Source organism: Rhinoderma darwinii, chromosome 3 (assembly GCF_050947455.1).
Source record: "Rhinoderma darwinii isolate aRhiDar2 chromosome 3, aRhiDar2.hap1, whole genome shotgun sequence".
In the NCBI taxonomy this organism is placed as follows: Eukaryota; Metazoa; Chordata; class Amphibia; order Anura; family Rhinodermatidae; genus Rhinoderma; species Rhinoderma darwinii.
In genome coordinates this window covers 363,046,213-363,058,642 of record NC_134689.1, presented here as the reverse complement: position 1 = coordinate 363,058,642, position 12,430 = coordinate 363,046,213, and the positions used below count along the sequence as shown (strand labels likewise).

General features: G+C 41.5%; 1 protein-coding gene across 5 annotated transcripts in view; it reads right to left on the bottom strand.

The window, feature by feature from the left end:
* The window catches only part of KANSL3 (KAT8 regulatory NSL complex subunit 3), a 92,906-nt gene that overhangs the window by 63,565 nt on the left and 16,911 nt on the right, over positions 1-12,430 (bottom strand). For all 5 annotated transcript variants that reach the window (XR_012882517.1, XR_012882518.1, XM_075858593.1 and 2 more), the window contains exons 2-7: positions 8,297-8,557; positions 5,661-5,831; positions 2,189-2,279; positions 1,891-2,076; positions 1,598-1,729; positions 1,385-1,501 (exon numbers count right to left, since the gene is read on the bottom strand). Coding sequence is in view for 3 of the 5 variants with exons in the window: in XM_075858593.1 (XP_075714708.1) it covers positions 1,385-1,501; positions 1,598-1,729; positions 1,891-2,076; positions 2,189-2,279; positions 5,661-5,831; positions 8,297-8,508 (909 nt within the window). In the remaining 2 variants the exon portion in view is untranslated. The remainder of the gene's footprint in view (positions 1-1,384; positions 1,502-1,597; positions 1,730-1,890; positions 2,077-2,188; positions 2,280-5,660; positions 5,832-8,296; positions 8,558-12,430) is intronic.

The window sequence follows — 12,430 nt, the reverse complement described above, 5'->3', positions numbered from 1 at the left end:
AGGTATAGAAAAAAACCACATATGTAACAATGAACATTCGTTCTCACATATATAATATTGACACATTTTTAGAATCCCATTCTTAAAAAAAAAAAATTACGGATACTTCAACTATGGAATCCTTTGACATCATTTTTCTTTGTGTCAGTGGATACCTAGAGTTAAAAAAGTTGTACTAAGTATCAGGCTGCAATCTCCATTCATTTTCAGACCCCCTGCAACCTGCTCCTAGTTTCAGACTTTTCTCATATAGACATGTTCCTCACAGTAATACATAATGGATGCGAGTTCTATGAGTCTAGGATCTATAAACTTGCTCTCATATCAGCACAGCTTCATCCCTGTACTGCTCCCCCTTCTACAGCCCATGAGGGCTCTCCCTTTTGCTGACAGAAACTGATGCTGAGGAGTTTGTGTTCCTTCCCCATCCCTCCCCCAGTAGAGTCTAGGCGCTACACAGCTTGTGTGAACCCCTCCCCTGCAGATTGCTGTGTGATTTCCTCCCTATCTACACTCTGATAAAGTTCAGCCTATGTGATCTTCCCTCCCTGAAGACTTGAATGCTTTCCTCCCTCTCCACACTTTGATCTGCTGTGTACAAATTCTTCCCCCTCCCTGCTGCTATCTCTATAACTGAGTGAAGGGAGAGGGAAAGCAGAGAAAACCACAACCAAGCAGGTATGGTGTGGGGTAGCATAATGTACGGTAGCCGTATCCCTCTAGTCTTTATTTCAGGTACACTTACAGCTCGGCGTTACATTGATTTGGTCATGGAACCAGTGGTACAGCCATTTCTCTAAAGTGTCCCAGAAGCCACTTTTCAACAGGAAAACGCCAGGCAGAATGTTGCTCGTGCTACTGTGAGCAGTCTGCATGGCCAAAACTTGCTACTATGGCCTGTAGCATCACCGGACTTGTCTCCCATCGAGCACATCTGGGACGTCATTGGTCGGTAATTGCAAAAGGAGCTTCCAGCAGCCAATCTTGATGATTTGCATGCCCAAGTGCATTCAGTGTGGCATAACATTCCTCAACCATTAATAACCTCATTTATAGCATGCCAATGGGTGTAAGTGCGTGGATTTCTGTGCGTGGCGCTCATACACGATACTAAATAAATCAAGATGTTTGGAATATTTTGTTTCTATCTTATTTATTATTTGCATATCATTAACATGTCAATCGATCCTGTGATTTCCACAATTCCCAAACTTCTCCTTCTTGGTGTTGCAATTTCAATGTTGAGGAGTGTGTGTGTGTGTGTGTGTGTATATATATATATATATATATATATATATATATATATATATATATATATATATATATATATATATCTCCATCTAAAACAAGGCAGTCTGTAGATTGAAACATAATAAGATCTAACCTTTGCCAGGCAAGAGAGCTGGGATTGCCAGAATCTGTATCGACGTGAGGTGGGGAATATAGAGTTTGTGGGTCCTGAAGGAGCAATGAGGATTAAAGGGGAGCCTGGAAGCTTGCTCTATGAAGGAAAAAAAATAATAACATAATATGACATACTTGTGGCATAAAAAGTGTAACAATGAGAAAAGAGCACTTACACAGAAAGATAACTTACAGGTTTGTTATGAGACAACACTCCAACTGCTGGGTCCCATGGTCTCTTCAAAAGCAAAGATAATGCTTCTGCGCTAGCTCCTCCTGCCCTGACAGTGGAGGCGAGGAGCATGCGGTCAATAAGAGCAGGGATCTGCAGGGGATACAGATAAATAAACGAATGATATAACTTGAACTGCCCACACCTCCAAACATGACCAAAATATTTTGCAAAATGTTCAACTATATCTGCAAATACTACCACAAGAACATTTATATTTACACACAAATCTATACACCAAACAAACCAATTACCTTTCCCTTAAGTGTCTGCAATGCATCCAGATAAGCAGCAAGCAAGGGCAAGCTGAGTGTGTCCACAAGGGTAGTATGCAGCCATTGAACCAACTTGGTATCCCAACCTACTGAGGCCAAAGATTGTCGTACACGACGAGTACACTTGTCCACTGAAATCCTTCTTAGTACCGGCTCATTGACGGCCTGGAAAGTGATCACAAATGATGATTATTCTGTTCTCATACAACTTTCCTCACCGTTTACAATACAGTATTATTACATGAGGACTGGAAAACAAATGCAAAATTATACTTACACCATCATTAGCAAGTCGAGCAAGGCGATCAGACTGTAAAGCTTTCAAAATCTTATTAAAAAGCTTATTCTGAGAAGTAGTCCAGCCAGTTCTAAAAAGAAAGCATAGGACAAATGTATGAGAGAAAATTATTTTTTTGTATACATTATTCATGTGAGGTGAATAAGAATTTAATAAATTCAAGGATAAGCCAGAATTTTCATTTTGAGATTCAAAGGGGTTGTTAGGGAGAAGAGAAAAAAATTCTGCTTTTTGTTGCCCCTTTACAGCACCACTATTATCAATAAGCAGTGTTTAGTATTGAAACTCACCCCCATTCACCATAAACAAGAAAGGCGCTGTTACTAGGGGGAAAAAAATGCAGCCCTTTTTCTCTAATCTCGGACAATCCTTTTAATTCCACAACATCTGCAGTAAATGGAATTTATTAGCTGCTCGGGATACAGCAGCTTGAGGCTTTGAGCAAAGTAAATAGCTGAATCTGGAGGATTGAAGCCCTTGAACATTTTTAGTGGCATTTTTTAAATTGTGTCTTTTTGTATAGGTGTTTTTGCAGGCGGTTTTTGAAGCCTTGGAAGAAAAATGGCTGAGAAAACACCACATCTTCAGTGTGCTGTGCTTTCATAAAAAACAGCACTAAAACGCTATTGTGTATGTAGACATTTTAATATAGACTTCCAACAAACCGCAGTGATTTAGACCCCCAAATGCAAAAAAGCAGCCAAGAGAGGCGTATGAAACATGCCGCAAGCCCTTAACGCTATGTAAAGTAAATAGTCTGTCCCAGGCGTTGTCCTGTTAACGCAAACTGACCGACTATTACGCCATAGCATTGACAGGGTACTTTGTCTGCAGACACAGTTTTAAAGCAGTGATAGCTTAACGCTATCACTGCTTCAAGGCCAGGACCGGAGAGAGCCCTAGAAAAATAAAAGGATGTTCAAAAAACGATGCCAATCTAAAAGTAGTCATATGGGAAATGTTAATCAGCATATATTTTGTGTGGTATAACTATCTGTCTCACAAGCAGATACATTTAAATTTAGAAAAATGCTTTTCACAATAAAATACTGAATGTATCGACCAAATTTTACCACTAACAAAGTCCAATGTGTCACGGGAAAACAATCACAGAATCGCTTGGATAGGTAAAAGCATTCCAAAGTTATTACCACATAAAGTGACACGTCAGATTTGAAAAATGGGGCTGTGTCCTGAACGTGCCATCTAGTCCATGTCCTTAAGGGGTTAACTGGTTGCCGACACAGGACGAGTATGCTCGTCCTGAGCAGCGAGCACTTCGCGCATTAGGACGAGCATACTCGTCCTGTGTGACAGCCGTCTGTGCCGTCTCTGCGTGTGCGATCGAGAGCGGGGCAACGGCTGTAATACACAGCCACGGCCCCGCTCTGACAGCGGAGAGGAGAGAAACATCTTCTCTCCGCTGTTAACCCTTTGAACGCCGCGATGACAGCTGATCGCGGCGTTCAAGGAGAGGGGACTGCACATTGATCGCGTCACAGAAAATAACTGTGACGCGATCAAAGCCCACAACTCGTATGGCCAGACAGCCCAGGGTCCAGTGAAGGACCCCAGGGCTGTCTGAACATATTTCCTGTTATTAGGGCATACTGAGGTATGCCCTAACAACTGCCTGTGTACGATCAGTAACAGACTAATGTACTGGCATATAGATCTATGCCAGTACATTGCAGTTACAAAATAAAAATCAAAATGATAAATCCCTTTATGGGATTAAAAAAAAAAGTTAAATGAATGTAAAAAAATAATAATGGTAAATAAATAAATAAAAAGTAAATAAAATACACAGAAACACACATTTTTTATAATAAATCAACTTTTTAAAATATAAGTCCCAAAACATAAAATAATATAGACATATTTGGTATCGCCATGACCGTAACACCCTGTACAACAAATGTATAACATTATTTATGATGATCGGTGTATTGTGTAAAAAAAATAATATTAAAACTGCTGCACAACTGCTTTTTTTCTGCATTTTAATCTAATTAAAAATGTCTAGAAATTAAACGATAATGTATTTGTACCAAAAAATGGTACGTACATAAATTACAACTCGTCCCGCAAAAAACAAAGTCTCATACAACTACGTCGTACAAAAAATAAAAGCGTTATGAGCGTCGGGATGCAAAGAGGGAAATTTAAAAAAAATTGCTCTGTCCTCAAGGCTAAAATTGGCCGTGTCCTTAAGGGGTTAAAGGGGAGTCCCAGTAATAAAAAATGATCACCCATCTACTGGATACAACACAAAACGATTGGTCAGCACAACCTAACAAAATGAAAAATGTGCAGGTGCAAGTACACGGTGACTGCAGACAATACATGTAAAGAAAAATACATTGCAACAGGACTCTGCAAACGCTAAGGGCATGTTCACACGCTTAGCAAAAAAGTCTGAAAATACAGAGCTGTTTTCAAGGGAAAACAGCTCCTGATTTCTACATGTTTTTTTAATTAACTAGTATTTTAAACTGCGTTTTTTACGGACGTTTTTTTAGCTATTTTTCTATAGAGTGACATGCACTTTTTCGCGGGTGGTTTTTTACGCGGCCATTTTTAAAAACGGCCGCGTAAAAAAAACGTCCCATCGGAACAGAACGCCGTTTTTCCCATTGAAATCAATGGGCAGATGTTTGGAGGCGTTCTGCTTCTCCGGTCTTAGCGCACTTTTTTAACTATTTGTGTGAGCCCACCTGCCACGACACGTGGCAGAGGACGTCTTGCCGTGGCAGGTTGGCTCACACAATTGGTTCAAAATATGAGCTAAGAACCTCACTATTGTAAGTAAACGTAGCAGCAATGCATATTTTTTTTTATATATAGTGCATTAGGTAGCCTTAGCGTCCGCCCTGTGCTGTTGCAATGTTTTTTTCTTTACATGTATTATCTATTGGATAGGTGATAAATACTAGCTCAGTGGACCACTGGAACCTCCACTGATAGACCGCTGCCAGGGCGAAATGAATGGAATGGCAGTCGAGCATGCGCCCTGGCAATTTATTCATAGTCTACGGCACTGACGGAATCTGTGCCACTCCATTCATCTCCTTCTGGCAGCTGTCTTACAGCGGTGGGGAAAGGGGGACACAGGACCCTTATTCTGGTGATCAGTGGCAGTGGTCGGACCCCCACTGATCTAGTAGTTATGACCTAACTGGTAATAATTTGCTATTACCGGAATAGCCCTTTAAATAGCCTTTTTTCAACTGGCTTCACTAACTCCTTTGTACAGGGAGCCCATTGTAATCAATGTGCAACCATGTAATACATGGTTCATTGAGTCTGTCTGCTCTAGCTCATAGATGGGGGTCCAGAGTGGGGGACTGCCCTCTATGATGTTTATATCCCCAATGGGACAGCACAACCATTTTAAACGTTTTGAAGTTCATAGTTACAGATGATATTTGTGACACATTGGCATTCTCACCTGTTTACATGATCTTCCCAGTCATCGGGGGGTGGAGGTGCTTCAGTGTCCGTGCGCACAAAAATCACATGACGTTCACACTCATTCATAACACTTCTTGCCTTTTGATTGTCATATAACGGCATAAGTGTTGGTGAGACGGTCTCAACATCAATGGGGACATCTGCTTCACTGGAAATGAACTCAACATTAATGTAAAACACTTTGAAATGTGCTGTCTATAATAGGGATGCACGATGCATCGAAACTTCGATACGGTTTCGATACCGTGCACCCTCAAATGGTTTGATACTGTTATTTCATGTATTTCAATACTAAGCTGTGTGGCCGCACAGCTCAGTATTGTAACACATGAATGTATGAGAGCGGGCTGCGGCTGTGTAATACAGCCAATGCCCCGCTCCTGAGTCCTGACAACAAGTGCGCACGCGGTCAGCATGATGTGATGCGGCCGGCGCTGCACTAATGAGCAGCGGCACTGAAGTTCCGCTCTAAGGCCTCATTTACACGAGCGTGTGCGTTTTGCGCGCGCAAAAAACGCAGCGTTTTGCGTGCGCAAAAGGCACTTGACAGCTCCGTGTGTCATCCGTGTATGATGCGGGGCTGCATGATTTTCGCGCAGCCGCCATCATAGAGATGAGGCTAGTCGACGTCAGTCACTGTCCATGGTGCTGAAAGAGTTAACTGATCGGCAGTAACTCTTTCAGCACCCTCGACAGTGCATTCCGATCACCATATCGAGTAACCTGTTTAAAAAAAAAGAGGTTCGTACTTACCGAGAACTTCCCGGCCGTTGCCTTGGTGACGCGTCCTTGGTGACGCGCCTCTCTTGACATCTGGCCCCACCTCCCTGGATGACGCGGCAGTCCATGTGACCGCTGCAGCCTGTGCTTGGCTTGTGATTGGCTGCAGCTGTCACTTGGACTGAATTGTCATCCCGGGAGGTCAGACTGGAGGAAGAAGCCAGGAGTTATCGGTAAGCCAGAACTGTTTTTTTTTTTACACGTTCACGTATATTGGAATCGGAAGTCACTGTCCAGGGTGCTGAACCAGTTTAACTCTTTCAGCACCCTGCACAGTGACTGTCTCCTGCCGGGTTCGGTCAAAACGAGTTCGGCCGAACCCGGTAAAGTTCGGTTCGCTCATGTCTAAGACACTCCATTCGAATGTTTGTAAACAGAAAAGCACGTGGTGCTTTTCTGTTTACATTCAGTTTGACAGCTCTTTGCGCGAATCACGCAGTTCGCACGGAAGTGCTTCCGTGCGACCTTCGTGGTTTTCACGCACCCATTGACTTCAATGGGTGCGTGATGCGCGAAAAACGCACGATTATAGAACATGTCGTGAGTTTTACGCAACGCACTCACGCTGCGCAAAATTCACGCATCGTCTGCACTGCCCCATAGAGTAATATAGGTGCGTACGACACGCGTGAAAAGCACGCGCGTCGCACGCTCGTGTAAATGAGGCCTAACTGTGGGGATGAAACCTCTGATCTTCACCGCTATTCCCCTGAATGCTGCGATCAAAGCTGACCGCAGGATTCAAAGGGAAAATGAGAAGAGGAGGGGATTGGATTGCGTCGCAGGCGATGTCATCCACAGTGTGATTTCGCGAGATCACGCTTGCTGTTATTAAGTCCCACACAAACGTTACCGAAGCATCGGGATTGTGGCTAGACATCACGTCCTGGCTGGAAGCGATGTCTATTCACTCTCAAGACACTTTAGGGTGTATGTGATAGCACATCATGATCTCGCAAGATCACGCTGTGCTGAGGACATGGATGGAGAGAAGTGTATGACGCTGATTGGTCGCTGATTGGTCACTGATTGGTCAGCGTCGTAGACTTCTCTCCACAACTCCCACTTGGTCAAAAGGTAAAAACACGCCCTGTTGTCTATTAATAAAGTCATTAGCATAAATCAAAAATAGGTCATAACTTGGTCAAAATGTATTGTTTTTCTAAATAAAACACACTGCTGTTATCTACATTACAGCGCCAATCACATTATGTAGAGAATATGGAACTTATAATGTGGTGACAGAGCCTCTTTAAAATAGGCTGGTCATTAAAGGGTTAAATAAAAAAATACACATACACATTTTTTACAATAAACATTAAAATAAGTCTCAATAAATAAAATATACAAATATTCGGTATTGGCACGGCCGTAACAACCTGCACAACTAATTGTTGTCAATTATGACTGAGAAACGTGATGGGGTTAATAACTATTAATGTGAGGCACATTCAAAATTCATCACACCTCGTGCCTCACATCAGAAAATGGAGGAACTTATTTTTTTTTTTTATTACTGTTGGCAAAGTATCCTTTTGGTATCGAAAATTGCAATACTACACAAAGTATCAGTATCGAAGTCCAAATTCCGGTATCGTGACATCCCTAGTCTGTAATAGTTGAAAACGTGTATAACTAATTGCGCTACTTTACAGTGCTGTTTCAATAACAAAAGAGAACATTTATTTGCACTAAACATGTGTGGCGATCTTTAATGGGTTTCATATTAGTCAATGATGATTTGCCCAGCATCCACACTTTATTAGTGCCATATACAATAACTTTCACAAACAATCAAAAACCACAGAGCGAATACAGAAAGTTAAAACTTACACTGCACTTTCTTGTCTTCGTGGAGTAATGAAAAGAGTGCGAGTAGGACGGGCATTACTTGCATCTGGGTGGGCACTCCAAGGTTTTGCATAGCTGTGGTCAAGAAATACCAAATCCAACTCTCGCTCATGTACAGATAACTGAAAAAGGAGCGACGTGCCCATTCTCCTTGCAGAGGATTGTAAGTTTTGTTCACTTGCTCTATGTGTCATCTTTACTGCCCCACAGACCCAGGGTCTGGAGAAAGCAAAATATTTAATCCTGTTTCAAAACAAAGAGTAAAAATATAAGTCTAACATAACAGTTAGTGTGTGTCCACATCAGCGTTTGCTTTGCGTTGATGGGTTCCGTCTGAAAAACCCATCAACGGAAAGGCAAACGGAAACCATAGCTTCCATTTGAATTACCATTGATTTCAATGGTAATGTTCCCGTTGCTAATGGTTTCTGTTTTTCTCCCTTCCGTAAGGTTTTTGTTTCTTTTTACGGAATCAATAGAACAGTCGACTGCGCTATTGATTCTGCCAAAAAACGGTAACCTTACGAAACGGAGACAAAAGGAAACGATTGGCAACGGAAGCATTTACATAGAAATCAATGGTTATGCAAACGGAAGCTGTTTTCCGTTTGCCTTTCCCTTGATGGGTTCCTGCGACGGAAAGCTCAGACGGAACCCATAAATGGAAAGCGAACACTGACCTGTAATTGGGCCTTCTGCATATTCATCATGAGAAGATGAATATGCAGAAGGCCCAATTACAGGTCTTGGTATGTTTTGGGTCAAGCAACATAAAAGTATTTAAACTAATTTGGCCATAAGCCAAACATATGCTAGAGCACACAAACGAAAAAAAATTCTGTTCACCACGTCAGGTTACAATGTTACGGCATATAGATAACACATACACCGCGTTCCAAATTATTATGCAAATGTTATTTTTCGCTGATTTTCCTAAATAGTCGATGCAAATGACAGTCAGTATAATCTTCAAGCCATCAACCGTTCGAATATAATGCAAATTTTATTGAACAAATCTCCTAATGATAACAGATTTTTTTTTAGAAGTAAAAAACTCAAAATGCACGGTTTCACATTATTATGCACAACAGAGATCAAAACATTTTAAAGGTTGTAAAGAGAACTAAAATGAAAATTTGTTGAATTTGCAGCATCAGGAGGTCATATTTACAGAAATCAAAAGCTCTTTCAATCCAAAAAAACTTAACAGGCCAAGTTACATGTTAACATAGGACCCCTTCTCTGATATCACCTTCACAATTCTTGCATCCATTGAATTTGTGAGTATTTGGACAGTTTCTGCTTGAATATCTTTGCAGGATGTCAGAATAGCCTCCCAGAGCTTCTGTTTTGATGTGAACTGCCTCCCACCCTCATAGATATTTTGCTTGAGGATGCTCCAAAGGTTCTCAATATGGTTGAGGTCAGGGGAACATGGGGGCCACACCATGAGTTTCTATCCTTTTATGCCCATAGCAGCCAATGACACAGAGGTATTCTTTGCAGCATGAGATGGTGCATTGTCATGCATGAAGATAATCTTGCTACGGAAGGCACGGTTCTTATTTTTATACCATGGAAGAAAGTGGTCAGTCAAACTCTACGTACTTTTCAGAGGTCATTTTCACACCGTCAGGGACCCTAAAGGGGCCTACAGCTCTCTCCCCATGATTCCAGCCCAAAACATGACTCCGCCACCTCCTTGCTGACGTCGCAGCCTTGTTGGGACATGGTGGCCATTCACCAACCATCCACTACTCCATCCATGTATTTCTGAGCCCACTGCAACCGTTTCTGCTTGTGAGCATTGTTTTGGGGTGGCCGAATAATAGCTTTATGCACACTTGCAAACCTCTGGAGGATCCTACACGTTGAAGTTCGCGGGACTCCAGAGGCACCAGCGGCTTCAAATACCTGTCTGCAATGGCATTTTAGCCGCTGCTCTCCTAATCCTATTAATTTGTCTGGCAGAAACATTCCTCATCTGAACGAACCCGTCTGTGCTCTGAATCAGCCACAAATCTTTTCACAGTACGATGATCACGCTTAAGTTTTCTTGAAATATCCAATGTTTTCATACCTTGTCCAAGGTATTGCACTATTTCACGCTTTTCGGCAGCAGAGAGATCCTTTTTCTTTCCCATATTGCTTGAAACCTGTGGCCTGCTTAATAATGTGGAACGTCCTTCTTAAGTAGTTCTCCTTTGATTGGGCACACCTGGCATACTAATTATCACAGGTGTCTGAGATTGATTACAATGATCCAAAGAGCCCTAAGACACAATATCATCCATGAGTTTAATTGAAAAACTAATAATTAAATATTTATGACACTTAAATCCAATGTGAATAATAATTTGGAACGCGGTGTAGTATAACATTCTGACCCCTGCCGATGCAGAGAACGAAGAGACAGTAGCCCCCTCTGAATTTCTCTTACCCATTGCCGCTGTGCAGGCAAAATCAATGAAGTATGCAGAGCATTTGACTAGTGCTGAGGCCCCTTCATTCTGTGGATTGGGGAGGTCCTGGCAGTTGTACCCCAACTGATCAGTAAGTGATGGTCTATCCTAGCAATATGCCATCACTCATTACATAACAGGCCAAAAACACTGTGATGAGCTGTCACACATATCCACATTAAGGCTAGGGCTACACGGCGACTCTGGCCATGACACTGGTAATGATCACTGGTTCAAGTCAACCTAGGGGGACTAAAAGAATGTGTAATAAAAAGTTTAATAAAGTTATTAGTAGTGACATTTTTTTATTTAAAGTTAAAAAAAAACGACCTTTTCCCATTTTTCCTCTGAAGTAATGTACAAAATTAAAATAAACTAAATTGGTATTGCTGCCTCCGCAAAATTCAGAACTATTACAATATAGCATTATTCAAAGCATTTGACTGTCGTAAAAAGAAAAAAAATATAAAAGTGAAAGAAAATGTAATAAAAAGTCGTATGTACTAAGAAAATAGAATTAGACTTACCGGTAATTCGGTTTCTATGAAACCCTCCGTGACAGCACCAATAGGGACAGGAAACAGCAAGAGGTTAAATAGCCCCCCACCACTCCCAATCCTCAGTGTATTTCAACTAACCAATTAGGAAAGTAAAGCGGGAACATATCAGTTAATTCATAGACTTGTTACCCACAAAAAAAAAACATAGGGGGAGGGGGGGGAAATAAGGGTGCTGTCATGGAGGGTTTCATAGAAACTGAATTACCGGTAAGTCTAATTCTATTTTCTCAACTTACCCCCCATGACAGCACCAAAGGAGACTTATTAAATAAGAATATTTTTATCTGGGAGGGACTAGGGGCATGAAGAACTTTGCTTCCATAGAAAAGATCACTGCCAGACAGTAAATTAAGTCTGTACTGTTTGGTAAATGTATGTAACGAGGACCAGGTTCTGCAGATCTGGGCTAGAGAGGCTTCTGCTCTTTCTGCCCTGGAAACTGACACCGCACGAGTAGAGTGGGCTTTGATTTTTACTGGAGGGGTTAAATTCTGAATACTATAGGCTTCATGGATAGATTTTTTTAAACCAATTTGCAACCGTGCTCTTTGAGGCCTTGTTGCCCTTATTTGGACCCCAAAATTGAACAAAAAGAATTAAATATTTCCTAAAGTCCTTTGTGACTTCTAGATACTGGAGGATAGTTCTACGCACATCTAGAGAATTAAACTCCTCCTTCCTGTTGGCTGGGTTTTGGCAGAAGGAAGGAAGTGTGATCTCTTGGGACATGTGACAATCTGATACTACTTTAGGTAGAAAAGTGGGATCAGGACGAAATATTATTCTATCCTCTAATATTTTTAAGTAGGGTTCATGGATGGATAGGGCCTGAATTTCGCCTACTCTACGAGCTGTGGTGACTGCTACCAGAAGAGCGGCCTTCCAGAAGAGATTCCTGATACTGCAATCTGTAATTGGCTCAAAAGGACTTAAAGTTAACTCCTTAAGAACTACTTCCAAACCCCAGGTGGGGTAGAGCTATCTCTTTTTTAGAGATAACCTATAAGCTGCTACTAAAAAAAAAACTTTTTATCCACCTGTGAGAAGCTAAGTCCTTATCAAAATTTGTACTTTTATGGTAATGTTTAAGACCC